Source organism: Ursus americanus, chromosome 21 (genome assembly GCF_024610735.1).
Source record: "Ursus americanus isolate L20-20 chromosome 21, mUrsAme1.1.p, whole genome shotgun sequence".
NCBI classification, from domain to species: domain Eukaryota; kingdom Metazoa; phylum Chordata; class Mammalia; order Carnivora; family Ursidae; genus Ursus; species Ursus americanus.
This window is the reverse complement of record NC_142147.1, coordinates 53931369-53958381: the sequence shown is the minus strand read 5'-3', so window position 1 is coordinate 53958381 and position 27013 is coordinate 53931369. Positions and strand designations below refer to the sequence as shown.

General features: G+C 43.5%; 1 protein-coding gene and 1 pseudogene across 4 annotated transcripts; one reads left to right on the top strand and one right to left on the bottom strand.

The window, feature by feature from the left end:
* The first annotated feature begins 744 nt into the window (after positions 1-744).
* LOC123786889 (vomeronasal type-1 receptor 4-like) lies at positions 745-2294 on the top strand (annotated as a pseudogene).
* LOC123786905 (zinc finger protein 616-like) lies at positions 2151-25385 on the bottom strand. Of its 4 annotated transcripts, none has more exons than XM_087871198.1 (4): positions 25199-25385; positions 20093-20219; positions 10888-10979; positions 2151-4018 (listed from the first exon to the last, which is right to left on the bottom strand). In XM_087871198.1, exons 1-4 carry the CDS (start codon positions 25355-25357, stop codon positions 3983-3985), a joined length of 414 nt encoding a protein of 137 aa, XP_087727324.1. In that variant the 5' UTR covers positions 25358-25385; the 3' UTR covers positions 2151-3982. The 4 variants fall into 4 exon arrangements, with proteins under 4 accessions (XP_087727324.1, XP_087727323.1, XP_087727322.1 ...); XM_087871197.1 differs by lacking the exon at positions 25199-25385 and adding exons at positions 21646-21727; positions 24930-25167 and having other exon boundaries at positions 2151-10979; XM_087871196.1 differs by having other exon boundaries at positions 2151-10979.
* Between the last annotated feature and the right edge of the window lie 1628 nt (positions 25386-27013).

Sequence of the window (27013 nt, the reverse complement as noted above, 5' to 3'; positions counted from 1 at the left end):
CCTCACCCCAAACTCACAGAAGATGCCCATTGAAAAGAAATCACTTTCCTTTTGGGGTTTATCCTCTGGTTGCCCCAGACTTAATATTTGAAAGGAAGGTGAAACAGGGGGGAAGAGGACTTAAAAAGGAGGGTGGAGTAATTAAAGAGATGATTTTTCCAAAGCTATAGCCTCTACCCTAAAAGTGATCAAATTCATACTAAGTTGGGAGAAAGTGTTAAAAAGAGCTCCATCTAAAACCCTGAAGGAATACACCTGCAAGGAAGTACAGGAAAACAAAAATATCAGCTTGATTTTCAAGAAGCATCACTCTGCTGGTGTGACCCAGATGCCACCACCCAGGACCTGGCCCCTGCCGTGCCCCCAGTGAAAGTGGGAAAGGAACTATACGGAAAGTTCCAAGTGCAGACTGTGAGGCTTCCAGTACCCTGGACTCCAGGAGGTGCTGGGTGGGGCCACCAGGTGCCAGTAAAGACCTGGGACTGGAAGGCTCTCCTGCTGCCACCCCTGGTGGCACCGAGCTGCTGTTTTCCATCCCAGCATGCTCCCTCCCTCACAGGAGCTTGACTCCCCTCAAAACCCCCCTCCCCTTTCCCAAAACGTCCAGCTTTCAGCTAAGTTGCTCAGGAAACAGACCAGCTTTCTCAATGCCAAGCCTCAGTCCTCAGGGCTCCCAGGGGTGTTGGGTGTGGGCAGGCATAGCAGCACCACGTCCTCCCTGGGGTCCAGCCGACACTGGCTATCATGATCACTCAACTCCCCAATTCCCAGGGGCTTCAGGGGGCTACTGGCAAGCTCTCCGGGATCCAAGTGGCTATGTCTAGAAAGCATTCACGCAGCGACCACTGGGGTGGGTGGTGTGCCTACGTGGCTCCAAGAGAGTATGAGAACGGGACTGTGGATGGGCTCCCAAAGAGTCCCATTGTGAGAAAGGGAGAGTCCCAATATGTGGACCCATCCCAGGTGCTGGAAAGTGGGAGCTAGGGGAAGTTGCACCTGAAAGTGAGAAGTGCTGCTACCTGTGGGAGTTTTCCTCAGGATAAAAATAATAATAATAGAGTATTAAAAGCTTAGACTAGTAATGTTAATAATAAACATGTCCACGAACTTATATCTTTGAACGGCACTAAAGGACCCTGCACTTTGATATGGCTGTTGTGTTTGCTCCTATGTACAAACCCACCACTAAGGTGAAAGATGTTGCTAAAAATTACAGAACTATGATCATTTCTAATGGGGAACCAGTGATAAGTGGAGAATACTGAATTGCAGTGGACACAAACAATGAAGCCCGTACATCATACTCCCACGCAGGATCCTCTGACTCGGAAAACAAAATAATTACCAGTCACTGCAAGCTGGAAGAATGGCTTCAGGAATGTGACCATTGGAACAATCTTCTTATCACGGATAATATTCAGAATCATTGGAAATTTCTCTCTTCTCTACCGTTACCTCCTTTACTCCACTGAGCACAGGGTGAGGTCCACAGATTTGATTCTCAAGCACCTGATTATAGCCAACTCTCTCACCCTGCTTTCTAAAGGAGTCCCCTGGACAGTGGCAGCTCTTGATCTGAAAGATTTCCTTGAAGATGTCAGATGCAAAGTTGTTTTCTGTCTTCACAAGTGTGGGAAGGGGTGTGTCCATCAGCAGCACCTGCCCCTTGAGTATCTTCCGGGCCATCACGATCAGCCCCAGAAATTCCACATGTGCAGAACTTAAAGTGAAAGCTCCCAGGCACATTGGCTCCTGTTTCCGTGTGCTGGATCCTGCCAATGCTGGTAAATATCTCTTTTCCTGTGTATGTGACTGGCAAATGGAACAATGCAAACATCACAATGAAAATTTGGGATACCGTTCTGGGGTAGGTAATAACAAAACCACACCACCACCACAGGCAACATTGTTATCATTATCTGATACTTGCTGCTTGGGGGTCATGCTCTGGGCCAGCGGCTCCATGGTTTCTATCATGCATAAGCACAAGCAATGGGTCAGACACATTCATACCAACAATCTCTCCCCAGGATGCTTCCCCAGGGCCATAGTCACCCAAAGAATCCTTGTCCTTGGGAGCACCCTTGTACCATTTTATGCCGTCTTCCACCTTCCAAGTCTGCATTGTTCTTATTAATAATCCCAGTTGGTTGCTGGTGAACATCTCTGCCTTAACAGATTTTTCCTAACTGTAGGCCCCTTTGTTCGCAGGAGCCATGGCTCCAGTGTGTCCAGGCTCTGCTTTATCTGGACAAGGAACAAAATCTCCTGATGTCATCAGAAATGTAAAGTGAGGCACCTGGCCAGCTCATTCAATAGAGCATGCGACTCTTGATCGTGGTCATAAGTTCAAGCCCCACACTGGGGCTTGAGTTTAACGTAAAAAAAAAGAAATGAAACATATAAAGTTAGGTTTATGCACAGCGTCCATTGTTTATTCATTCCTCTTCACAGAGTTCTACAGTGATGACACAGTCATCTTACAAAAGATGTTGGGCTGAAGTTGTGTCCAATAATAAACCATAAACACAATTGTAAATGGACTACTATGTAATTATTATGTAAATCCTTACATAATTGTTAGTCATGTTTATAGTGGAGTAGTTCGAGTCCATGAAATAATAAAACGTGGGTCCTGACACAACCTGGATATTATGGGGATGTCTTTGAGCAGAGAACTTCCAGTCTGACATAATGCATTTATCCAGGAATTAACTAAGCATGGAATGTCCAGTAAAGTTCCATGGAAAAGGAACAGTATGTGAGACGGTCATTCAAGAAACTGAACAAACAAAATGATCTCTGGGAAAAATGAAACAGAATGGGGTAAAGTGGAAATGGAAATCAGGTTCAGGTAGCAGGTGTATTTGGGGCCAAGGTATGAAATCTATACATTACAACCTTATAGAGATGGTGGTTGTTGCAAAGATAATTATATGGAGGGAGAGAAGCACAATTTTTTTTTTTCCTGTAGAAATACCCAGATTAAACTGTAGTGGGAAAAATGAAAGCACGAAGATGTATGGCTCATAGTTTAAAAGACATCAGGTGAGTGAGAGACAACAAGGCAAAATGTCTAGGATAACGTGGCATGGGTTTTGGCAACTGTAGAGGATAGACTTTTCTGTATCACGTGAGGATGACAATTCTCACGTTGGGAAGAAAGACACTGGGGGCACTCATGTCAGTTATGAGGAAGTAAGTGGAGTTGTTGACTAAACCTGTAGCAGCTCAGGAACAGTCACTCGGAGGGAGAGTCAGAAATCCTGTTTGTTTATGTGCAGTTGGTGGCAGGAGGATTTCCACAAGGACAAAACAGTTGTTACTCAAGTACAGGAAAAATTACAATATAGCTATCTCTGTATTTACCTACTGAAGCTATAGTAAAATATTAAGGATTCAATAATTTGAATTAGTTTGACATAATGAATCTTGAATATTGAACCCTGTGGCAGAAAAAGAGAGAAACACTATTTTTAAGATGGTAAGAGACACTCAGAAATATTTACCACACATTAGACCACAAATCAAGATGCAATACACATACACTTGTACATGTCTGTGCATGTGTGAATGTGTACGTGCGGGGAGTGTTAGATTGTTATTCGAGTCCTAGTATTGGAAAACTGTACAATAAATATAAGATTAGTACCACTTACAATGATTATAATGACAATCTACATTAAACTCTATTATACAGTCCTGTTGGCAGTTCTTCTAGGTTAAAATGCCATGAGATTATATTTCATTATTTTACTTTAATCCTAACGTTTTAACTTCTGAAAAAAATTCACTGAATAGAGTCAGTCAAACAATGTTAGACTGTAACAAGAGCTATTACCAATTTATGTTCAATATAATAGTGGTAAGTTGGGATTAGATTTACCAACATGCAATAGCGTGTTCTTCATTACCCATGGTCTATTTTCTAATTTTTCTATCTTCTGTGTAAATTTTCAATAATTCTCTACTTTACCTTTATTTAGGAGGTTTTACACTCAATATCTTCATGTTTCACCTAGGAATTAGAGCACATCTTTCAAAAACAAATCACAGTACTATTTAATGTCTTTATAACAAAAGGACATGAAAACATTACTTACCTTCTCCTGAATTTTTAAAAATTGGTGATAGGTATTTGAAAACAATATTTAAAGATACACGTATAGGTCTTAAAGACAAAGCACAGTAAAATAGCACAAAGTGAACATATCTCTGTATCTATTTTGTAGTTCAAAAAAACAGATTTTCAGCCCAAAAAACCTCCTTGGTAAGCCTCCCAGTTACTACCCATCACAGTAAACAGTAATGTGACATTTAACAGCACAGATCACTTTTCAAAATGCCTGTTCGGCACTTTACAGAAACGGACCCATACAGAATACAATCTTCTATATTTGGCTTCGCATTCCAAATGGTTTCATGAACTTATTAACACATGCCGTAGGTCATTTACCAGCATTAGTTCCATTGTGTGGACTCTTAACGTTTAACAGAATTCCACTGTGTAAATATCTAACAATTACTTTAACTTTTCCACTCCTGATGCACATGTGGGTGGTTTTCGGTTTGGGGCTATTATGAATAGCTCTGCTAGGTAAATTCTAGAATTTGTGCTTTGGTGACATATGCACAGATTTCTGTTGGTTACATGTGGAATAGTAAATTTCATGGTCATAGGCTTACATCAGTTCAGCTTTTGTTCATACTTCCAATACTTTCCAAAATGGTTTACCAATTTTCACAACCATCACCATTTGTATGAGATTCTATATTTATCAAACATTCTTCAGGGTGGGCTGAAGGTAGAACAGTGTCAGTGAAGCAAACTCCCCAGGCATTTGTCATCAGTGTGTGGGTGAGAATATAGCACATTTGTCTCAACCCTCTTCTGTGTTTCACTATGTGGATGAATTGTTTGTTGGAAAGTTAGAGACATTACTCTCAATAGCCCTGCCTAGGACGTTCCTTCTCTGCCAGTAGGTAAGGCTTATAAAATGTGTCAAATTCAGTGTCCTTTTCCAATTAAAGTTTATTGGAATTATGTGGACAATGTGCACCGCTCCTTCTAGCAATAAAGAAAAATACACTGTTGTATCTTGCCCACCACCACCATCAAAATAAAAGCCCAGCCCCTTAATAGACTTCCGGAGTTATCAGAGACAACGCAAAACTGTGCCAGATCCCACCGTTTGGAGTCTCTGACAAAGGCGTGCAGTCTCCACCTGGAAGACTCCCTTGGGGTTTGGACTCGGGTTTGTTTTTAAAGATTTTATTTATTTGAGAGAGAGCACGTGCACAAGCGGGGGGGGGGGAGGGCAAAGGGAGAGGGAGAAGCAGACTCCCTGCTGAGCAGGGAGCCCAATGTGATGCAGGGTTCGATCCCAGGACCCCTAGATCATGACCTGAGCTGAAGGCAGATGCTTATAACCAAGTGAGCCACCCAAGCACCCCTGGACTCAGGTCTGACATAACTAACAGGTAAATTGCTTTTGAAAAGCAGCCATTTGCTTGCTACTGTAACATTTGTCAAAAGTGAAGTGTGACCCATTCAGGACTTGTGACTGTCTGGTGTAACATTCCCATGTTGATGAGGCAACTTGAACCCTACAACCAACAAGGCAGAGAGGTCCTAGAAGACTTGCTGGTCAAATGGAGAAGGTATATTTAAGAATGCATCCTGACTGGCATCAGCAACATCTCAGCTCTACAGGAATGAGCCGTATCTGCAGCCTGAAGCAGAGCCCCTGGCACCGTGAGGACCTCAGTGGTCCCAGATTCCCCTCATCGTCTGACACTGGTCCACGGACGGTTCTCCAAAGCTGGAAACCTCATGGATTCACTGGGCTGGCTGTTTAGCCTCACTGTCGGACATGCAGAAATGAGAGCCAATGTGGCTGTTTTATTCAGTGGTCAGAATCCAGGATCTTGGGCTAATGCCCACGTTGGAGCTATTTGACCTGCCACTTGAAAAACTACAGACTGAGATTAAGGGCACCGATCTTTATGTAAGATGCAGAAACAAATCAGTGGTGCTGACATAATCATCTGCGTTCACTCATTCAGAAGGCATGGCGGGCAACCTGTTCACTGAAGAAACGGAGTACAATCAAGCTGCCGGTCAAGCCTGTATTTTCTTTTTCAAACTTTCATGTTTTTCTAAAGCAAACTCTACAGTCAATGTGGTGCTCAGACTCAAGGTCAAGACTGGCACGCTCTACCAGGCCAGCCAGGTGCACGCAACCTGTTTTGTAACTACCACGGCATGGGTACCACTGTGGGTCTTCCGGAGGCTGCCATGTTTGGGAGGCCCTCATCTGTTTAAAAAATCCTTTCATCCTGTATCCTAAAGCTTGCTTTCTTCTTACATTCCTTACGAGGTCTCTCTCCCATGACAATCCCAGACTCTACTGCAGTCCTGGGACTGCAAAGGTCACGTGAGGAAAAGGGATACAGGAAAAAAGAGATTAATCAGCTGTGTCTAAGAAACAGCCGGTGCCGTGTTCCCTCACTTTTTGCCTCAGGCAAACCCTCCAGCTCAGGACAACAGGAGACTAGGTTACAAGGGTGAAGGAAGAAGGCAGATGGATGATGGGAGGAGGCTGAGGATAGCCTCCGGGGTGGTATGCTCACAAGATGAAACGGAGAAGCACCTGAATTCGGATACTAAGTCACATGACCCGTAACTAGTATAGGAAGGCGCATGCGTGTACAATGCCTTCCATCAACCGTACGATTCCACAGAAAAGTCCCACACAATGTGCAACTGAACCTTGCAGGGAAGGTGCCACCCTGAAGGAGCAATCGGAGACTTAAAGAGGTCAAACTTTTCCAAAGTCAGGACCCAGAAGTTCTGCCACGAAACCCAAGTAATAATCCTCACACTACGCCAGAACCAATCCTCATGCTCCTACTCTTGTCTTTTTATGTTGTGTGAAAACAAAAGAATCCTCCCACTGCCACTTTAGGAAATGTATGTGTGTGTGTGTGTATTTCATTTCAGGGACTGTGGCATTCACTAATACTCCACACTATTCTCCTAGAAGCACAGGGACTGCATAGACCCTGCTCAGAGAGCTTACGTGCAGTCATGATATTAGAGACCTATAGAAAACCAGTTGTCTTGGGTGAGGACAGCTTCCCTTCCCAAGGCAGGACCTCTCCTTGTATACCTCTGCCTCTTCTGTTGTGTCTTGAGAACTTTGTCCAGAATAAGGAGTTTCTGACCCTGTTCTTAAAGGAAATATGGAAGCTTCGTTCATTCAGACATTAAGAGAATTTCAACGGTGCTTCTGGACTTCCCCTTTCCTCTGACCATCTGCCCACTTCATGCAGGATTAGAGGTGGTTCCAGAACAAAGTATCCACCAATGCATAATAAAGCAAACACTTTAAATACCTGATCCTTTGGTTCTACTCTTGTGCTTCTGACTCAGTTCACAGGAGCAGAGTAAACCGCACGTTATGTAGGTGGAGGCATGTCCCACTTACAGTGTTCTGGAAAATTACCAAGGAGGTGACAAGTTTTAAGAATTTAAGTTTTAAGAATGATTTTTGGATGTACCTATAATGTCCTCTATTCCCACATGAACAAAGAGCTGCACCTGAACTTTCTAAAAGCCACAGCCTATCATGCTGCCTTTTACTTTTTATTTTGAAGTAATTATACACAAAATGTGCAAAGATCATATGAAAAAGTCCTTGTAAACTTCACCCCTTCACCAGGTTCCTCAGATAGTTACATGTTACCTAATATAGCACAGTATCACTCTATGACCCAGCAAACAAATTTATATCCAAAATCAGGGAGAAAATGTTCCTACCCAAAAGCTGTCACTGTGCTGGAGATTCCTGTAAAGACGATGACTAAGGAGTTGGCTACAAACGGGTGCTTGACACTCAAATCTGTGGTCCTTAACCTTCACCTATGACAAAAAGGAAGATATACTGGTAAAGAAAGAAGAAAGAAATTCCCCAGGATTCTAATCAACATCTGTGATAAGAAGACCGTTCCTACTGCCAAAAACCTAGAGGCCATCTGAATGGTTCGCAGTGAATGACTTTCTCCCTTTGGGGGATGCTGCATGGGAACCTGAAGTTTCACCTAGAGTTACCATTTTAAGTGAAAACCAATATTCTTCACTTACGTTTATTTCCCATTAAGACATATTTACTTTGGGGGCGCCTGGATGGCTCAGTGGGTTAAGCATCTGCCTTTGGCTCAGGTTATGATCCTGGAGTCCCAGGATCAAGCCCGTCAGGCTCCCTGCTCTGCAGAGAGTCTGCTTCTCCCTCTCCCCCTGCCTCTCCCCCTCCTTGTGCTCTCTCCTTCTTTCTCTCTCACTCTCTTGCAAATAAATAAAATACTTAAGAAAAAAATTTTTATTTTAGCTTCATTGGGAGCCTTCTAAGAGTTGAATGGGGAATTCTAAAGAACACTCACAATGTGAGAATCTCTGCTATTGAGGCACTTAAAGTCTTCATTCATCAAAAATCAGGGATGGGACTACTACTACCTTCATTCTAAGGAGAACTTAGGCACACGAGTTTGAGTGATTTAACTTCACTCCTTCTTTAGCAGCAGACTGGGGACTTAAACTTACTGGGGAGGGTACCAAAGCGCACGATTTAACCATTATGATATCCTGAAACAGCTGGAAGGCCACGTTCTTATAATCATCTAGATCTACGCTTAGGTGTTTTCGTAACTTGCACTCATATTTTAGATTACCGGTATATTATCTGTAATTTTGGCTGTGACCAGGTTCCATTTATGTGCAAAGATTTCTTTTATATGCCATTACCAATGATGCATAATGCTTCTGAGACCTTAACAAATTGGATACTCTGATTGCAACACAATACATCGAGAACCTACACCATGACCAAGATGGACTCAATGACTGCAAGATTCAATCAGCATTAGTATGGTAACAGAGTCCTGTGTTTTTACGCCAGGAACAAGACAGAGTGGCACCTGTCACCAGATCTTCTGAACTACCGCATATGATGTGCCAGAGTATGGTAGATAAAATGCTAAGGTGCAATAATACCAAGGCTGCAGGATACAAGGTCACAGTACGAAAGTTAACTGTCTTCCTAGGTAACAGCAAGGAACAAGTGACTTGAAAAATAAAAACAAATCACCATTCACATTAGGACCAAAACAAGAAGTTCCATTACAGACACCATCATGGCAACACGTGGAAGGTCTGTGATGGAGACATAACATCATTAACAGATTTTCAAACACAGGTCCAAATTCAATAATAAAGTAAACCTCATCACGAAATCTAAACGAATAAAATGACTGTATAAACTGAAGGTAAGTGGGCATTTCCACAGATGCCCCTGCTCCTTTGATACCCATTGTCTCAGGAATTTTAAATCATTTTGACTTTTAATTTTCCTGCAGAGTTTGACACTTGATTTGATTCATCTTCAAGAACTAAACTTAGTTCTCACTAGTTAGAATCCTCTCCTGCACAGTACATTGTACAACCTACGTAAGCAATTTACCACATGTTGTGTTTGTTGAGTTTTCTCCACCATGAAATCTTTGGTGATTCCTGAGGTCAAGTCATGGCACAAAGGCCATGCCATTCTTCTGGAAAGTTTCTTTGCAGTATGCATTCCTTCATGACTCCAAACATGAGAACATTTAATAAAAGCCTTACCACAGGCTCTACATCTATATCTTCATTCTATGTATATTCTGGTGTCTACTCAGGCTTGAATACTGCTTAAAGGCTTTGCCACATTCACGACATCTGTATGGTTTCTCCCCAGTATGAATTCTCTGATGAACTGTAAGGCTTGAATTCTGACTAAAGGCCTTGTCGCACACATTACATTTATAGGGTTTCTCTCCAGCATGAATTCTCTTATGTTGAGTAAGATTTGAACTCCCGGAGAAGGCCTTGCCACACTCATTACATTTGTAAGGCTTCTCTCCAGTGTGAGTTCTCTCATGACCCCAAAGGTGTGAACGGGTGATAAATTCCTTACCACACTGATTACATTTGTAAGGTTTCTCTCCAGAATGGATTCTTTTATGTTGAACAAGATTTGAACACTCAGAAAAGGCTTTGCCACACACATTACATTTGTAAGGCTTCTCTCCTGTATGAATTCGCTCATGTCCCCAAAGGTGTGAACGTATCATAAAATCCTTACCACATACATTACATTTATATGGTTTCTCTCCAGTATGGATTCTCTGATGCCTTGTGAGGTTTGAGAACCTGTTAAAGACTTTGCCACACTCATTACATTTGTAAGGTTTCGGCTCAGAATGAATTCTTTGATGAGTAGCTAAGGTTGAGCAATGGCTGAAAGTCTTCCCACATTCTTTACATTTGTAAGGTTTTTCTCTTTTGGGTGTTTTCTGGTGTTCTGTCTGTAATGAAGAATGCGTAAGAACCTTCCCATATTTGTTAAAAATGTTGGTTTTGACACTAGAAGGAGTTCTTTGAAGGGGTGAAACTGAGGACTTTTTGGCAGACTTCTCAACTTGATTACCTTCATGAATCTCCTCTTGGGTTTGAAATCGCTGTTCAGCCAGATGTGAATGAAAGCTTAATCCAAGCCTATTGTCCGAACAGTTCCTATGCTTGCTTCCTGAAGAGCCTACCTTGTATTTTAGTGCCTTATTCGTCATATCATGTTTATAATATTGAGATTTACTATTTCTTATGGAAACACTATGCTTTCCAGGGAAATTATTCCAGGATTTGTGATGTTGTTGGTCTTCTCTACAAGTGAGATTTTTATAATGGGATGTAGTCATTCCTTTGTAATTTTTTTCTTCATATAACCACTGAGTCTCAAGTTTGTTCACATCTTGCTGGACTTCCCTCAAACCAAAGTCATCAAAGTCACGACTTACATGTCTTTCCAAAATCAACGTTTGGAATAATTCTCCATTATTAATGTTGTCTTTTGGTGGTAATTCTTTCCTCATACATCTAGTAGAGATATCTGTAATATATAAATAATGATAGGCTCCATATTAACCAGAGTGTGAAGATGGATATTTTATATGAAAAAGTATTACACAAGGGGCAACCCAGGTGTCTGCCTTTGGCTCAGGTCATGATCCCAGCATCCAGGGATTGAGCCTCACGTTGGGCTCCCTGCTCAGTGGGGGGCTTGCTTCTCCCTCTCTCTCTCTCAAATAAATAAAATCTTAAAAAAAAAAAAGAAAGAAAGAAAGAAAGAAAGAAAGAAAGAAAGAAAGAAAGAAAGAAAAAGTATTACACCAAAAGTAGAATTCAAAATTAACAGCTATCAAGTTTCTCAACCATGGTGTGCAATGTTTAGAAACACAAAAAACATAAGATTCCTCAGTAATGGAAGAGTGATTACACATAGGTCAAATTATTTTCAGGGAAGCCTATTTGAATGCTCTGTGATCAAAAGTTCCAGTGCCCAGAAACAAAGGAATTTTCCATAGGTACCCCAAAGCCTAAAAACCTCATAGGAGGGATAGAGGTGAATCCTACTTGGGGAAGGGGGAAAAAAAAAAAAAAAATATATATATATATATATATATATATGTCAATTCTTGAGGGGCACCTGGATGGCTCAGTCAGTTAAATATCTGCCTTTGGCTCAGGTCATGATCCCAAGGTCCTGGGATCAAGCCCTGCATTGGGCTCCCTGCTCAGTGGAGAGCCTGCTTCTCCCTCTCCCTCTGCAACTACCCCTGCTCATGCTCTCCCTCTCTCTCCCTCTCTCGTTCTGAAATCTCTCTCTCAAACAAAATCTAAAAAAAGGTCAATTCTTGAATACTTGTTATATAGAGTATTAAAATAACATTCAAGGATAATAAAATATTCTTCTGAATACTTCTTCCAAAAATACACCCATGCAAAACAAGCATACTATAATGTAATGATCAGTGAAAAGTGGTTATATGCCATAATATATGTAGAAATTAATTATATGTTAATCATAATAAAAAATAATAAACCACTTAGTGACCCAAGGTGAATCCAGAAATAATTAATAAATATGTTCATTTATTAAAAAATGTATATAGACTTCGGAATTCTAAAGAGCTCACCCGTAGGAGAAAAAGAAAGAGGCTGAATTTCAGGAGAAGCACAAAATATCAAAAATGGAAAATATGTTGAAATCACCCATTGTGAATAAAATCTGACAAATATGTGATATTATAGAGATTAACAATGGGGAACTGTGACATCAAAACGGCAAAGAAGGGAACTCCAGGAGACTCCAGCAGGAGATGAACTACCAAACTGTCAGAATGAACTTTATAGGAACCCTGGAAATTAAGCACAGGATTCCAGCAACAAGGCACACTCTTAATCAAGAAAAAGGTAGCTCTTTTAACTTGTCCTGACTCTGTGCCCGGCACCCCAGCTAGGAAGTGGCCTTGAACACAGCAGTCTGCAAGGGGTACAGGCTTCCCAAACACACGGAACAGATGGGCTCTTCAAAGAATTGTGACTGGTTATCTGCTTGTTTTTTTATTCTGCCTGCTGGCTCCCTGAAGGACTGGCTCAAACGCTGTCTGGCCTAGCTCAGATCTCTACCGAGGTGGAGGTAATAACCAGGGGCCATTCGTCACAAACATTTAAAGGTAAGTCTAGTAGCCACTGCCACCTAGGGCAGGGATGACAACTTGCACAAACAATGGACAAACTGAAAACCCTGAGGAAGACACTGGAGAGTGAGGTGCGCTGGGGAGTAAGGCTTTGAAAATCCCCCACATATTCCACGGACCCCAGAAGGTTGCAGGCATGTCCAGGACCAGACACCTGAGAAAAGACCTGAGAAGCCCCCAAGCACATACCTCCTGCTGACCAGCAGATCCTGAGCAAGCAGAAGTGAAGGATAAGGCACTGTTGTCTTAAACTTCTACCCTGTGTGTTTCCTGCGCTCCCCAACACACACACACACACACACACACACACACACACACCTCATCTACAAAGAGGGAAACGTTGATTTGTTGTGTTTGGATCCAGAGGTTTCAGGAAATCTGCTGAATCACCAGCTGACCAATAAGCGAACCAAAGGCATCATCAGTGGCTACACAATGGCTAACAAAGAAAATACATCACACAAAATTTGTTGAGGGAAACAAACACACACAACAACCACAAGAGACATAAAAAAAAAAACCCTTGGAAGGGAGAATATTATGATTTTCAAAGTTTCAACATATTCAAAATGTCCCGTTTTTAACAAGAAGTTACAAAGGAGACCACAAAACGATAAAGCAGGACCCATACAGAAAAATAAATATTAAATACATAACAAAACCGGGCCCTAAGCAATCCCAAGTTTTGGACTTCCTAAATACACACTTTAAATCAACTATTTAAGCTAAAGGGAATGATGGACAAAGAATTAAAAAGCAATCAGGAAAATACTGTATAAATAAACAGAGAATATCAATAAAGAGACAGAAGGTGGAAAGAGAAACCAAACACTTTCTGAAACTGAAATGTAAAATACCTGAATTCAAAGATTTCATAGAGAGGTTCAATATCAGGTCTAGTGAGGTGGAAGGAAGATTCAGCAAACTGGTAGGGAGATCTGTTGAAATTACTGTGTCTGAGGAGCACGAAGAAAAAGACTGAGTATAAATGAACAGAGTTTAATGGTGCTGCAGGACAACACCATGTGGGCCAACATATGAACAATGGGAGCCCCAAAAAGAAAAGAGAAAGAGAAGGAAGCAGAAGGAATATTGGAAGAAATCTGGTAGACAATTTCTTAAACGTTAAAAGACAAGACTCCACGAATCTAAGAACTCAGTGAACACGCAATTAAGAAAAACTGCAACAGAGACGCACACTGCAACAAATCATAATCGATATGTGAAAGAGAAAGGTATGAAGAGGGATCTTGGAAGCAGGAAGGGAGAAGCATCACGTGCAAAGGACACACAGTAACTTTCAGAGCTGATTTTTCAGCCAAACCGTGAAGTCCAGAGACAATGGGATAACATATTTAAAGTGCTGACAAAAGAAAACAAAACAAAAATCCGTTAATTAATTCTATCCCCAGAAACACCATCCTTTGAAAATAAGGGAAAAATTAGGCTTCCAAGAGAAACAAAAGGTGAGGAAGTTCCTTGTAAGTAAAACAGCACTATAAGAAATGAAAGATGGAATACTTCTTAATTTATTCTCGGAGACCAACATTACTTCCCCCCCCCCCCCGGGAGAGAGAGTGAGTGAGTGCTGGAGGGAAAGAGCAGAGGGAGAGGCATGGAGAGTCTTAAGCAGACTCCACGCTGAGCCTGAGCCCGATGCAGGGCTTGATCTCATGACCCTGAGATCAGGACCTGAGCTGAAACCAGTCAGACCCTTAACCAACTGTGCCCTCTTGGTGCCTCTGAGGCCAATATTATTCCGATACCAAACCAGACAAAGACATCACAAGAAAAGAAAACTACAGAATAGTATCCCTTATTAATACAGTTGTAAAAGTCTTCAAAAAAACACCAGCCAACTGAATAGAAAGTATTATTAAAATTACACAACAAAGGGGCACCTGGGTGGCTAAGTCGGCTGAGTGTCTGCCTTTGGCTTGAGTAGTGGTCTTGAGGTCCTGGGATGGAGCCCCATGTTGGGCTTCCTGCTCAGCGGGGAATCTGCTTCTCCCTCTTCCTTTGTGCCCTCCCACCCCCCCCCCATTGCTTTCTGTCTCTCTCAAATAAATATATAAAATCTTAAAAAAAAAAAATTACACAACATAAGAGGGACTTGTTCCAAGAATTCAACAGTGGAAGGTTCAACATATAAATACCTATAAACATAATAATTCATATTAACAGTAAGATAAACAGAGAAAACCGACATAATGACCTCACTGTATGCAGAATATTTGAAAAATTCTAAAACTCTTATGACAAAAACACTTAGCATACTCAGAAGAGAAGGGACTTTACTCAACCTCTTAAAAATTATTTGTGAAAACCTATAGTTAATATCCTAGATGAAACAGTGAAGATTTCCCCCCAAGATAAGAAATAAGACATGGACATCCATTTTCATTGATGGTACCCAACAATATTCTGCAAATTCTAACTAGAGCAATAAAACAATGAGAAAAAAAAAAAAAAAGCACACATACTGGAGAGAAAAAGGAAAATCATCTCAGTGTGAAGATGTCATAGATCTACATATATAGAATTCCATGAACTATCCCCTGAAAGACACACACACACACACACACACACACACACACACACACACCCTTCTAATGTTGTAAGTGATGTCGGGAAAGTTGCAGGATACTCAGTTGTGTTTTATACACTATAATGAACAACTCGAAAAGGAAAGTTTAGAAATGATACCATGTATAATGAACCACCCAAAGGATAAAAAGCCGTGAAATAAATTTAACCAAGGAGGTGAAAGACCTGTAAGGCTGAGAATTGTAAAATGCTGCTGAGAGAAATTAAACATGTTTACATAAATGGAAAAGACATAGCAAAGAATGGATTGGAAGATTTCATATTTTCAAAGATGGTAATACTGACCAAAGAGTTCTGGAGATTCTATACAGACACCACCAAAATTCCAAAAACCGTTTCTGTAGAAGTGGAAAAACATGATCCAATAAATATGGAACTGCAAAGGGCCCTAAAGAGTCCAGACAATACTGAAAAAGAAAATTTCTACAGAATAGATAAACAGAGACAAAACACAGGCTGGTAGTTTCCAAGGACTGGAGACAGAGGAAAATGTGGAGAAACTGCTTAATGGGTAAAGAACAGTAAACTGGAGTGTTGGAAATACACAGCCAGACAGAGGCAGTAGCTAAACAACTGCTAAATGTGTGAAATGCCAATGAATTAATCACCTTAAGATGGTTAATTTTATGTTATGTGAATTCCACTCTAATAAAGTATTCTTTTTTTACATTATTTTTTAAAAAGATTTTATTTTTTTATTTGAGAGAGACAGAGTGCGAGCAAGAAGAGAGGCAGAGGGAGAGGCAGAAGCAGGTTCCCACTGAGCAGAGAGCCCAACACGGGGCTCAATCCTAGGACCCTGGGATCATGACTCGAGCTGAAGGCAGACGCCAACGGACTGAGCAACAAAGGCGCTCCCCTAAAGTGTTCTTTTAAAATAAGCTAACTAGTGATTAATTCATTTTCCAATTTCCAAATTTCAGAGGCAACACCATACAAACTTAGGAGACCAGGAAATCAGGGACAGCCAATTTAAATTTTGACACTAAGTCTATTTATATAATGTAAAAATAATAGTTTCTCTTAGACTGGCTGCTTCTTGTTACCTGAAATTCTATCCTGGATCTCTCAACATAAATCTGCACATGGAACAGACATGAGGTGAGGGATGCTTTTACTGTATTAGTAATCATATAATTATCCTGAATAAATAAAAATTACCATGCACCTGCCCCAAATTAATAAATCCTGAATTCACGAAGACTATCAGGAAACAACAGGTAACCTTAAGGGTCAGTGCATTAACACAACAAGGAATAACTTCTAGTGAGGACAGTATTATCAGTATCAGTTAAGGGCAGAAACAATATTTGCCAGTTTCAGGAGATTCATGCAGCAAGTGGCTGTGCAGAGGTGACCAACAACATAAGAAACAATAATGGCCAGAGAACGAAACACTGAGATATGGATCAACAAGGAATATGTGAACACTAATTAGAGTTCAGGTTAAATAAAAGATGAAAAACAAAACAATCATCTTTGGTTAGCAGAAAAATGGGATTTCCAGAACCTTACAAAATTTTGTGGAAAACTGGGTCATAAGTAACAGTGATGAATTACACGAAGTACAAGAAATGGGTATTTATCTATAAAATAAAATTAGGGGGCGCCTGGGTGGCACAGCGGTTAAGCGTCTGCCTTCGGCTCAGGGCGTGATCCCGGCATTACAGGATCGAGTCCCACATCAGGCTCTTCCGCTATGAGGCTATGAGCCTGCTTCTTCCTCTCCCACTCCCCCTGCTTGTGTTCCCTCTCTCGCTGGCTGTCTCTATCTCTGTCGAATAAATAAATAAAATCATAAAATAAAAAAATAAAATAAAATAAAATAAAATAAAATAAGATATTTAAGTATTAGTTCAATATACCAAGACTTTCACGGCAAATCTACATAGGGAAATTATTTCTTAAAATAAAACAGTTGAGCCAAAATTTAAAAAGTCTATAAAACTCATATAAAACACAAGTTATGTTAGACAAATTAAAATATACCATAGAAAAATGAAAAATGACAAATTAAAATATACCATAGAAAATCTTATATAACTAATTATGGATGAATTTCCTCTAATTCTGGGAGGAACACAGTCACTTCAAAACAAAAGTATATTCTCAAGATATCCAAGGTTCCCAATTTAAAAACTCCAAATCCATTCAAATGAGAAAAGTATTTTTTTAAGTTTATTTTATTTTAGCAATCTCTATACCCAATATGGAGTTAGAACTCATGACCTGAGATCAACAGTCACACACTCTTCTGACCGAGCCAAACAGGCACCCCAAGAAGTGTTTCTTAAGAGTCAATTATAAAGGCAAGCAACACTCATGGAAAAGGATAACTACAAATGTATTTTCCCAATTCTAGAGGTTACACAGGTTTTGGTAAAACACCTAATCAGCTATAACCCTTAACACTCAGGAAGGAAATCTTATAAAATATATCAACCAACATTCATCCTTCTATCAAACAGTCCCACAAAAACCAGGCATAAAACAAAGAACACTAATGAGTGTCATCAAAAACACAGAACCAATGATTAAATACAAAAATAACAAGTTGATTTATAATACATGGAACACTGCAGATCAAAGTAAAAGCATTTTCAACTACGGAAATGGGGTAGAGTTCAATAAGGTAGGCATCATGAACTCATAAATTCCCCCAACACTAAATCAACATGTTATTTGTTGAAGAAGGAACAACAGCACACACATGGAATGAACACTGTTCCATGAACAATAGTTTGGTCAACAGTCTCACAGATGGGATTATGAATGCAATTTTCTCCCTAGAATAAATTCCTGAACATGTTCAGGATGCCTGGGTGGCTCAGTCGGTTAAGTGTCTGCCTATGGCTCAGGTCATGACCCAGGGTCTGAGATGGAGTCCCACGTCAGGCTCCCTGCGCAGTGGGGAGTCTGCTTCTTCCTCTACCCCTCCCCCCTACTTGTGATCTCCCTCTCAAATAAAGAAAATATTTTTTTTTTTAAAAAAAGAGCACAACTTTGTTTTTTAAAAAACTTCCTATACTTCTTCATGCAAAATCAAGGGGGATGAGCCTTAGCGTACTCCATCAACATTGCCACAATGTCCTCGAGAGACACTTTGCTGACACACCAAAAACCAGAAGGACAACTGGAGCCACAAGCCAGGCTCTTCACGCTGCACTCGATCTCAGCATCGTGGAACATGCTGACCACTCTACTCAGGTGCTTCAGGGCCCACGTCTCTACTTGGCAGGATGATGCTGTGACACCTAAATATAAGTGTTCTCCATCCAGAACGTTCTTTTACCCAGTTAAACTCCTCCTGGGAGAGTTCACCACAAGTCGTCCAGCACCTAAAGGCCAGGTTATCACAGCAGAAAATATGAGGCTAAAATTTCAGACACTGAGGAACTGTATATTCCAGTACCAAGAAAATTTCAGAGGCAACACCATACAAACTTAGGAGACCAGGAAATCAGGGACAGTCGAGGGTTTCCCACACTCCCAGACTAGGGAGGAGCTGCAACAGGGAGACACGGAAAAGACAGGAAATTAAGGAAGGGGCTCTGATTCTGTGGGATGTTCACACAGGACCTGGCGGTCTGCCTACAGACTCCAGGCTGAGGGCCCAAAGCCTGAGATACAGTCCCATGAAGGACTGGGAATCAAAGGTTCCCGCACCCCCTCTCCATACAGCACTGCTGAACAGCAATCTCAAGACGCCCCTCTAGTCCCAGTACATACGCCCCTGAAGGGCAAGAGTGGAAACGAGGATCTGGTGGAGGCACGGAACAGGCGAGGGCTTCAGACAGCCCATGCTCCTGCCTGGAGTCCCAGATGCAGAAGAGCAGCCGATGTCCCCATCCTGACAGGTCACTCAGCACAGGAAACGGGATGCAAACTGGAGAAGGCCCCACTCAGGACCAGGGGGAGCCTCAGATCAGATCGTGGGGACTGAGTAGGGAAGGAGGGGCTAAGGAACGAACAATGCCCCTGCAAAGAGCCCTCCATGTGCTCCCCAAGGTCGAACAGTAAAGACCTCTAAGGGACAGAGAACAGCCTGCCCGGGTCATGTTAGAGACTCTGCCCTTGTCGCTGACAACAGCTGCACAACCACCGAGGGCGGAAACATACACGTACAAAGAAGACAGTGGAGGAGAGAGAGAACAACAAGCTCCTTTGAGAGCCTGTGAGAAATCAACTCTTCTTTTCCAACCACCTCTCCTAGCTGGGGAGAATGTTCCAAATGACATTTCTGGAAGCCACTTCGTCTCTGCCATCTGCCCCTTACTTGTGTTCACATCTTTGACGCCTTCCCACACACCCGGGTTTTGTGGCTAGTTTCACCCCACTCCTGGCGTCCCAGGGCTCTCCCTTGCTCCACAGGGGAGATAATATTCAGCTCAGAAAGAGATTCCTGCTGACATGGAAAACAGTAGATGACGTCCTGGGTTCTCCCCAGCCCTTTGTCAGCTGGGACCAAGGACATTCATTACAGGCAGGTCTAGAATAGCGTTTCACGAATTTGTTCAGTGACACCCTTCTTCCTAATGCTTAAATGTTTGACATATACAGATATCCAGTTCTCTTCCCAGAACGACTGACTCAAGATTACAGGTGTAAAACCAGCCATTGGGATATTATAACGTTCCGGCGTAAGGTCTTGTTCTTCCTCAACTTCCAGCACCACCACTAACCTGCAGGGTCATCTCGGTTTAAAATCCGGATACCACACTGGGAAGCTTTTCATTTCTGAATCAGCAGGGCTTCAATCTCAGTCAAGCAGCGAAGGGGCGCCCAAGAAACTCCCAAGAGAAACACAAAGATATACCAGAGCAGTTCCCAACCTCTGGAGGGAAACTGTCCTTACCCAGGGAGAGCAGGTTCCGGTAGTTCTCCACCATCACGTCCCTGTACAAGGCCCTCTGGGCAGGGTCCAGGCACTCCCACTCCTCCGGAGAGAATTCTATGGCCACATCCCTGAAGGTCAACCGTCCCTGAAATGAAAGCACATTTCACCAAGAAGCTATTAGGAAACTTATTTCATAAAAATGAGAGGAGGAGAGAGGTATAAGGGTCAATTAGAAATGAGTGCTTCAACAGATCCACAAAAGATCATTTTGAGCAAGTCATACATCCCTGATTTTGATTTGTTACACTTTTCCATCACAGGATTTCCTTCAGCTAAACTGAGGGATTTTACAATATTGTGCCAGATAAAATACCCAAATGCAAAACATCAACAAATGGTAAACTATATGCAAATTCTAGATAGTATGTTGTATACACCGAATGACAGCTAATTTCTACATGAGCGATAGCATGAGTAGTGTCTTCGGGGTTGACAAAGTCTATAGAAGTGTCAATGAAAGGTATAAATTGCAAAATGGGAATCTCATAATAAAACCATCTGAAGTTCTGAACACTTCCCGTATGGTAAGCATCACTCTAATGCTTTATAAGTGTTAACTTGTATAAGGACATTGCAACCCATTAAATTAGTATTTGTTCCCACCTTACAAAGGACCAAACTCTGTCACACACACTCCAATGAACATGCCTCTGATCAAACAGGTAATAAATGGCAGAGCCTGCACCTGAACCACGTGGTCAGGCTTTACGATGGAACCCATATCAGCACAGAGTGAAGTAATGCTTACAACAGTAAAAGTCTGTTGACAGAGGGTTTGCTAATGGAGAAAACCTGAAACAAGTTCAAGGCTGAAACCTAAACCTGGATAAAAGGTCAATATATATGCATGCACGCATATATGCACACACACCGTATTCTTACCGCTATTATCCCACTCCCATGATAGTATAGAAATAAATTTAAGGCCATGGAAAACGTGTCAGATATGGAGTGACGATGTCTTTTTTACACACCACGAGCTACTGTTCACGCACAGGTGTGGACACAAAACACACACACTGAAAATAACTGAAATCAAAATACCAGTCTCTAAATGACATCTATTTTTACATAAATCTTCATTATCTATCATTTTGTTACTAATGTGCATTTCTGGTAAAATAAACATGTGCAAATTGTATTAGATGTAAATAAAATGGCCAATGTTATTCTATTTAGTTTGCTTACAAAACAACCCTGTGAACACATTTTTTTTTTAAGTAATCTCTACTCCCAACATGGGGCTCAAACTCACTAATTGCAGATCAAGAGTCCCATGATCTACCCTCTGAGCCAGCCATGCACCCCCTGCAAGATGTTTTAAAAAACAGTAACAAGTACTTTTGATCTCCATTAAATACACATATGGAAACACGTGAGCTGGAATCTGAGGGAAGGTCCTGGGGTGATCATGAGCAAACATGTCAGGAGGGACACTTCAGAGTGTGATGAGCACGGCCACATGGAGGTGAGGACACAGGACAGAACAACGAACCAAGATACGACTTTACCTGAGAAAGAGTCATTCCTGACTCCTGGGCTTTCCTCCTCTGGGCTTCTCTCCCGGGCAAGATGGGTCTTGAGACGTCAATCCTGAGTGTCAAATGTATGCTGTTGAGAACTCAGTCAACATACACCTTTCTGTGCCACAACCACACACACAGGAAGATCCCCCCACGTGGGAGACAGCCCTCTGCTGCCCACTGCCCCAGGAGGGATTCAGGGACAGTAAACTGCTACATGGAGACCAGCAAGTGAGTGTTCCGACCTCTTCCTGCAGAACTCGCCCCCTCCTGGTGAAGCACACACATGAGCTGCGGCAGTGGGGAGCTGGGGTGCACTAACGCTCCCTTTAAAGTCACAGACACGCCCTGATAACACCCCATGCAGAGAACAGCCCCCTCACCTCTCTCTAGATTAGGGGCCACTTTCAGTCCTCATCAATGGATGAGCCAGAGCCCTGGGGCTCAATGCTGGATATAGATTAGAATCACCTGGGGCACTTTCAGCACCACTGACGCTGAGCCCCATTACCCCAAACACAAGAAATCTCTGGGGACTGGGTTCAAGAGGGATCTGCAAAATGCCTCAGCAATCCCATGGGAAGTCAGGGTGGAGCACCGGAGACCAGCCCAGCGCCCCACCCACCTGTGGCTCTGCTCTCTTCTGGGACCATCCCCCATAACCAGACAATGGAAGAGGAAGGAGCAGAGATCCATGCAGAGCAGGCATTACAGGCCAGAACGCAGGGTGGGGGGGAGGAACATGGCAGGGTCAGAGATGGCCCCACAAGAAGGTGATATCACAACAAACATCTGGGGAAGGAAGTGCACCACCTGCATTTGAAGAGTCAGAGAATTCTAGACAGAGGGACCATCCTCAGGAAAGCCCTGAGGCAGTGCTGACCCTAGCCCCAAGAACAGCAAAGACATCTGTGGGCCTCAATCCCAGTGTAGGAGGAGGAGACATGCAGGGGATCAGGTCACAGAAGTAGGGCAGGAATGTCTGGCCGTGGTCTTCAGATACTGTTCTCTATCTCAAATGAATTTTGGAAACCATGTAGCCTTTCACCCAAATTAATGTCTTCTTTTTTATTCTATCGTAAGTGAATACAAAAACAATATGCTATGTATTTTGAAAACCTGCCAAGATCGTCACCTAAGCCCCAGGAAGGATGGCACTGCTCTTACCTGGGAGGTGGAGGACTGCAGGGAACACTACTGGGGGAGTTCAGGAGGTCATGTTTGCACACTGTAAGGTGGAGATGCCTGTTAGGTGTCCCAGCAGAGACGTAGAGGAGACAGATGAACAACACAATCTCGTGTTTAGGGTGGAGGTCTGAGATGGGAGTGTGAACCTAGGAGACCTCAGAGTGTTTAAACCCTGAGATACAATGATATGGAAAGTCACCGGGCGTAGAGAGAGAAGAGAAGAGGTCCAAGACTAGTCAGTGGGGTACTCCTCCAGTCACAGAGGAGAACTGATGAAAAATCAGCACAGGAAACTGAAGTTAACAAGGTGGAGAGAAGAAACACACACACACAGATGATAGATAAGATCTGTCAATACTGTAATGTCCGAAAAGCCATGAAAAAAGAATGTCTTCAAAGGAAGGAGTGGTCACTGTTCAACATGTTTCTGATCAGATAAATGCAGAGTTAATTACCCATTCGATTTACAACACTGGAGGACATTACTGCCTCTGACAAAGGGAGTGAAATAGATGAGAAAGTCTGTTTGGGGGTCAAGAGTCAAATGCAAACAAGACTGCAGCGTATAGACAAGTTTTCAGTGTTCTGCATAGAAGAGCTCTTTGTATCTTTTCACTATTTCGAGTAATGTTATGACATAGAGTACAAATACTTGTTCTGGTCCGTTTTCAACTTCTTTGAGTATATACACAGAAGCACATTGGCAGATTATATGGTAATTCTATGTTTAATTTTTTAATGCTATCTTATGATGCAAATAATTATAAAATGCACAAGCCTTACAAACAGTTCAGTAATTCTCAACTGTTCAATTCAAACAAGCAAATTTAAAGTTAAATACATAGTGGAGACACAGGTCACTGTATCACAACTGACTCACCCATGTCCCATTAACCACCACTCACCCAGATCTGGGTTCCCCTTCTTTCTCCCTCCGAAGGATCTGTTCATGTCTCTTTTCTGATTTTCTCCACTGTTTCTCCTTCCCTGTCATTCCCCCGTCTCCTCCCTTGCTTTCTCCCCGTTTCTCTCTTCCTTTCTTTACACCCACACTTTCCGGGGAACTCTTGAGACCTATTTCACTTTCCCATACTCCTGCCCAAGCTTTCTGACTGTTCCCATCTCCATCGATTTCGGCCTCTCTCTCTCCCTCAGTCCCCATCTGTGTCCCTTCTGCTCGCCCGGTTCTGCTCCCTCTGCCCCCACTCACTGGCACCCCTCTGGCTAAGCTCTCGCACAGCTGTTTCTCTCTTGGCTGTCATCCCTACCGCCTCTGTCCCCGCATCGCCGGCCCACAACCATTTTCTCCTTCCCACTGCCTGCGTGAAGTGCCTCGCCCTTGTTGCCCCACTTCTGTTAACCAAGGGCCCCTTCCCCTGGACCGCCTCCCCTTCCTCCACATTTCGCTCTTTGCTCTTCTCCGCTTGCGACTTTCCCGAGTTCTCGTCTTCCGCTCTTTCGGCCTCGCTGCAAGTCCCTCCCGAATCCTCTATTTTGTCGTCTCTAATTTACGGACCCTCTCACTGATCTTTCCTCCGCCATTCTCTTTCTCCTGCTCCCCCTCTCTCCCTCGTCTGCCGCTGTCCTGGCCTCCCTTCCGCAGTCACGGCCTCCACAAGGCTCCCAATCCTCGCGTGGGGGAGGGGACCTGCTCCGTGACTCCCTGCATCTTCCGCCCTAAATCCCGCTCCCCAACGCCCGCATTGAAGACGGTGCCCTTCCTGGGCATCGGTCCTCTCACTACATGCGGGGCTGCACGGGAGGGGGTTCTCAGGAGGGCGGCGGGGTCTGCGCAATCCCAGGGCCAGGGACACACTCCGCGCCTCTACGGGCCGAGCCGGGCCAGGCTGCGGGGGCGAGGCGCACACGCCCATGTCCCTGGACTCCCGCGGCGCGGGTGGGAGGGGTGCCCAGGGACGGCGTGAGGCAGGGAGATAACGCGGCAGGCGGCGTCTGAAGGCCCGAGGGCCGGGAGACCACAGGCCGGGACCGACTCCGAAAGATGTGAACCGAAACGCATCGGCACCCCGGCTGGCAGCGCCGCCCACAGGGCTCCGTGTGTCTCTCCGCGACGCCGGACTTACCGCGGTGCGAGGCGCGGGCGAGGGGACTCTAATGTGCGTGAGACCCCAGGCCCCAGGGGTGTAGGGCTGGGGATTGAGATTCTGACGTAAAAATTAGAAAGTTAAAAACCCTCTGATGCCGATTTGACCTTCGCTCCCGGCTAGCCGCTTCCGGGTCGGCGAACAGTTGCGCGTGCGTGCAAGTGGGACGACGGGACTGGAGAAGGGCCTGTGAGGAGCGCTTCCGGTAATGGGCGGGATGCGAAGTGTGGCCTGGCCAGGATGCTTACCGTCTCTGGGCGGGGTTGGGGCAGATTCTGAGTGGAGCGTCTCTGGCAGCGCCGGGGAAGCGCGTACTGGTCAGACCTTCGCCCTGAATTCGGCGGGCGGGTTGGGGCGGAGATTCGCAGAAGCACTTCCGGTAACGGGAGGGAAACGGCTACGGTCATTGGAGCCAGGACGGCAGTAGGGCGGAGCCAGGCGGAAACTGGACGTAGAGCTTCCGGCGACGGGCGCGCCGGAGGGGTTGTCTTGGCTGGGCGATCAGAGTCGAGGCCGCGACCGTTGGGCGGGGCCTGGGTAGGGCGTCGACGGAGAGATTCGGGCGTTCTGGGAACATTAATGACCCGGGGCAGGATCTTGGGGACGCAACCAGGACCTCGGGTGGGATCTGGATGGGGCCTGGTTTCCTCTGCCCCTGCCCCCAGTACGTGTTTTTGGAATGTCCATCCCTTCCAGTTTCTGTCTCGTCCTGTGTAACGGGACTGCTGCCTGCCCATTTAAGTTGACGTTTTCAAAAGTTTGAGGTAAACGTTGGAGTTTTGTGGGCCACCTGTGTTGAAAGCTAACGTGGTTACGTTTTATTAAGGTGGCATATTAAGGTTTTATTAAAGTGACATTCCTGAGAAACTGTTTTGACAAGGAACAAGTGTTGGCAAGGATGTGGAGAAAAAGGAACCCTCCTGCAGTTGGCGGGAATTCAAACTGGTACAGACACTGTGGAAGACAGTATGGAGGCTCCTCAAACAAAAGTAGAACTACCTTCCGACCAGTAATGGAACTACTTGGTATTTACCGAAAGACTATAAAAGCATCAATTCAAAAGGATTTATGCACCCCTATGTTTATTGTAGCGTTATTTATAGTAACCAAGGTATGGAGCAGAGAAGTATCAGTTAACAGAGGAATGGATAAAGAAGATATGGTGTGTGTGTATACACACACACAATAGAGTATTACTCAGCCATAAAACAGTGAAATCTTGCCTTGTGTAACAACAATGATGGATCCAGAGGGTATTATGCTAAACGAAATAAGTCAATTAGACAAAATAGCATATGCTTCAGTAATATGTGGAATCTAAGAAACAAAATAAATGAACAAAGGAAAAGAGAGAAACCAATTTAGGACTTTGAACTACATAGTACACACTGAAGGTTGCCAGAGGGGAGGTCGATGGGGGGGATGGGAGAAATAGATGACGGAGATTAAGAGCACACTTGTCATGAGGAGCACTGTGTAACATATACAATTGGTGAATCATTAAATGGTACACCTGAAATTAGTATAACACCGAATGTTAACTATATTGGTATTAAAAAACCTGGGGCATCTGGGTGGCTCAGTCTGTTAAGTGTCTGCCTTTGGCTCGGGTCATGATCCTAGAGTCCTGGGATTGAGCCCCATGTCAGGCTCCCTGCTCAGCGGGGCATCTGCTTCTCCTTCTCCCTCTCTGTCCCCATCCCTGCCATGTGCTCTCCCTCTCTCTCAAATAAAATAAAAAACTTAATGCAAAAAAACTTCATTTAGAGATAGACATGTGCATCCCAACAGGTGAAATGTACTGAGTGGTCTGGGACCACGTGCTCTGTGGGGAGTGACCTGAGGCCATGGCTGGATCCAGGAATGTCATTTCCATTTTTAGCCCCATTCATCATGTGCTCAAATCCTGTGTTCATTTCTAGAGCTGTTCATAGGCACAAGACCTGGGAGATGGGAGATGGGGGTTGAGACATGATATTTAGGTCACCATTCACTGCTTTAAAAAAATTTTTTTTAAAGTATAGATCTAACTTGAGTTGTTCAAGTTTGTCAATGTATTCCAC

Excerpts from the sequence above, each read along its gene's own strand:
- LOC123786905 (XM_087871196.1), bottom strand. The coding sequence starts at position 25,357 with ATGACCGTAGCCGTTTCCCTCCCGTTACCGGAAGTGCTTCTGCGAATC. Across the intron at positions 20,220-25,198 it reads CCCAACCCCGCCCAGAGACG|GGACGGTTGACCTTCAGGGA; the intron begins GTAAGCATCCTG and ends CTTTCATTTCAG. Across the intron at positions 10,980-20,092 it reads CCGGAACCTGCTCTCCCTGG|ATATCTCTACTAGATGTATG; the intron begins GTAAGGACAGTT and ends TATATATTACAG.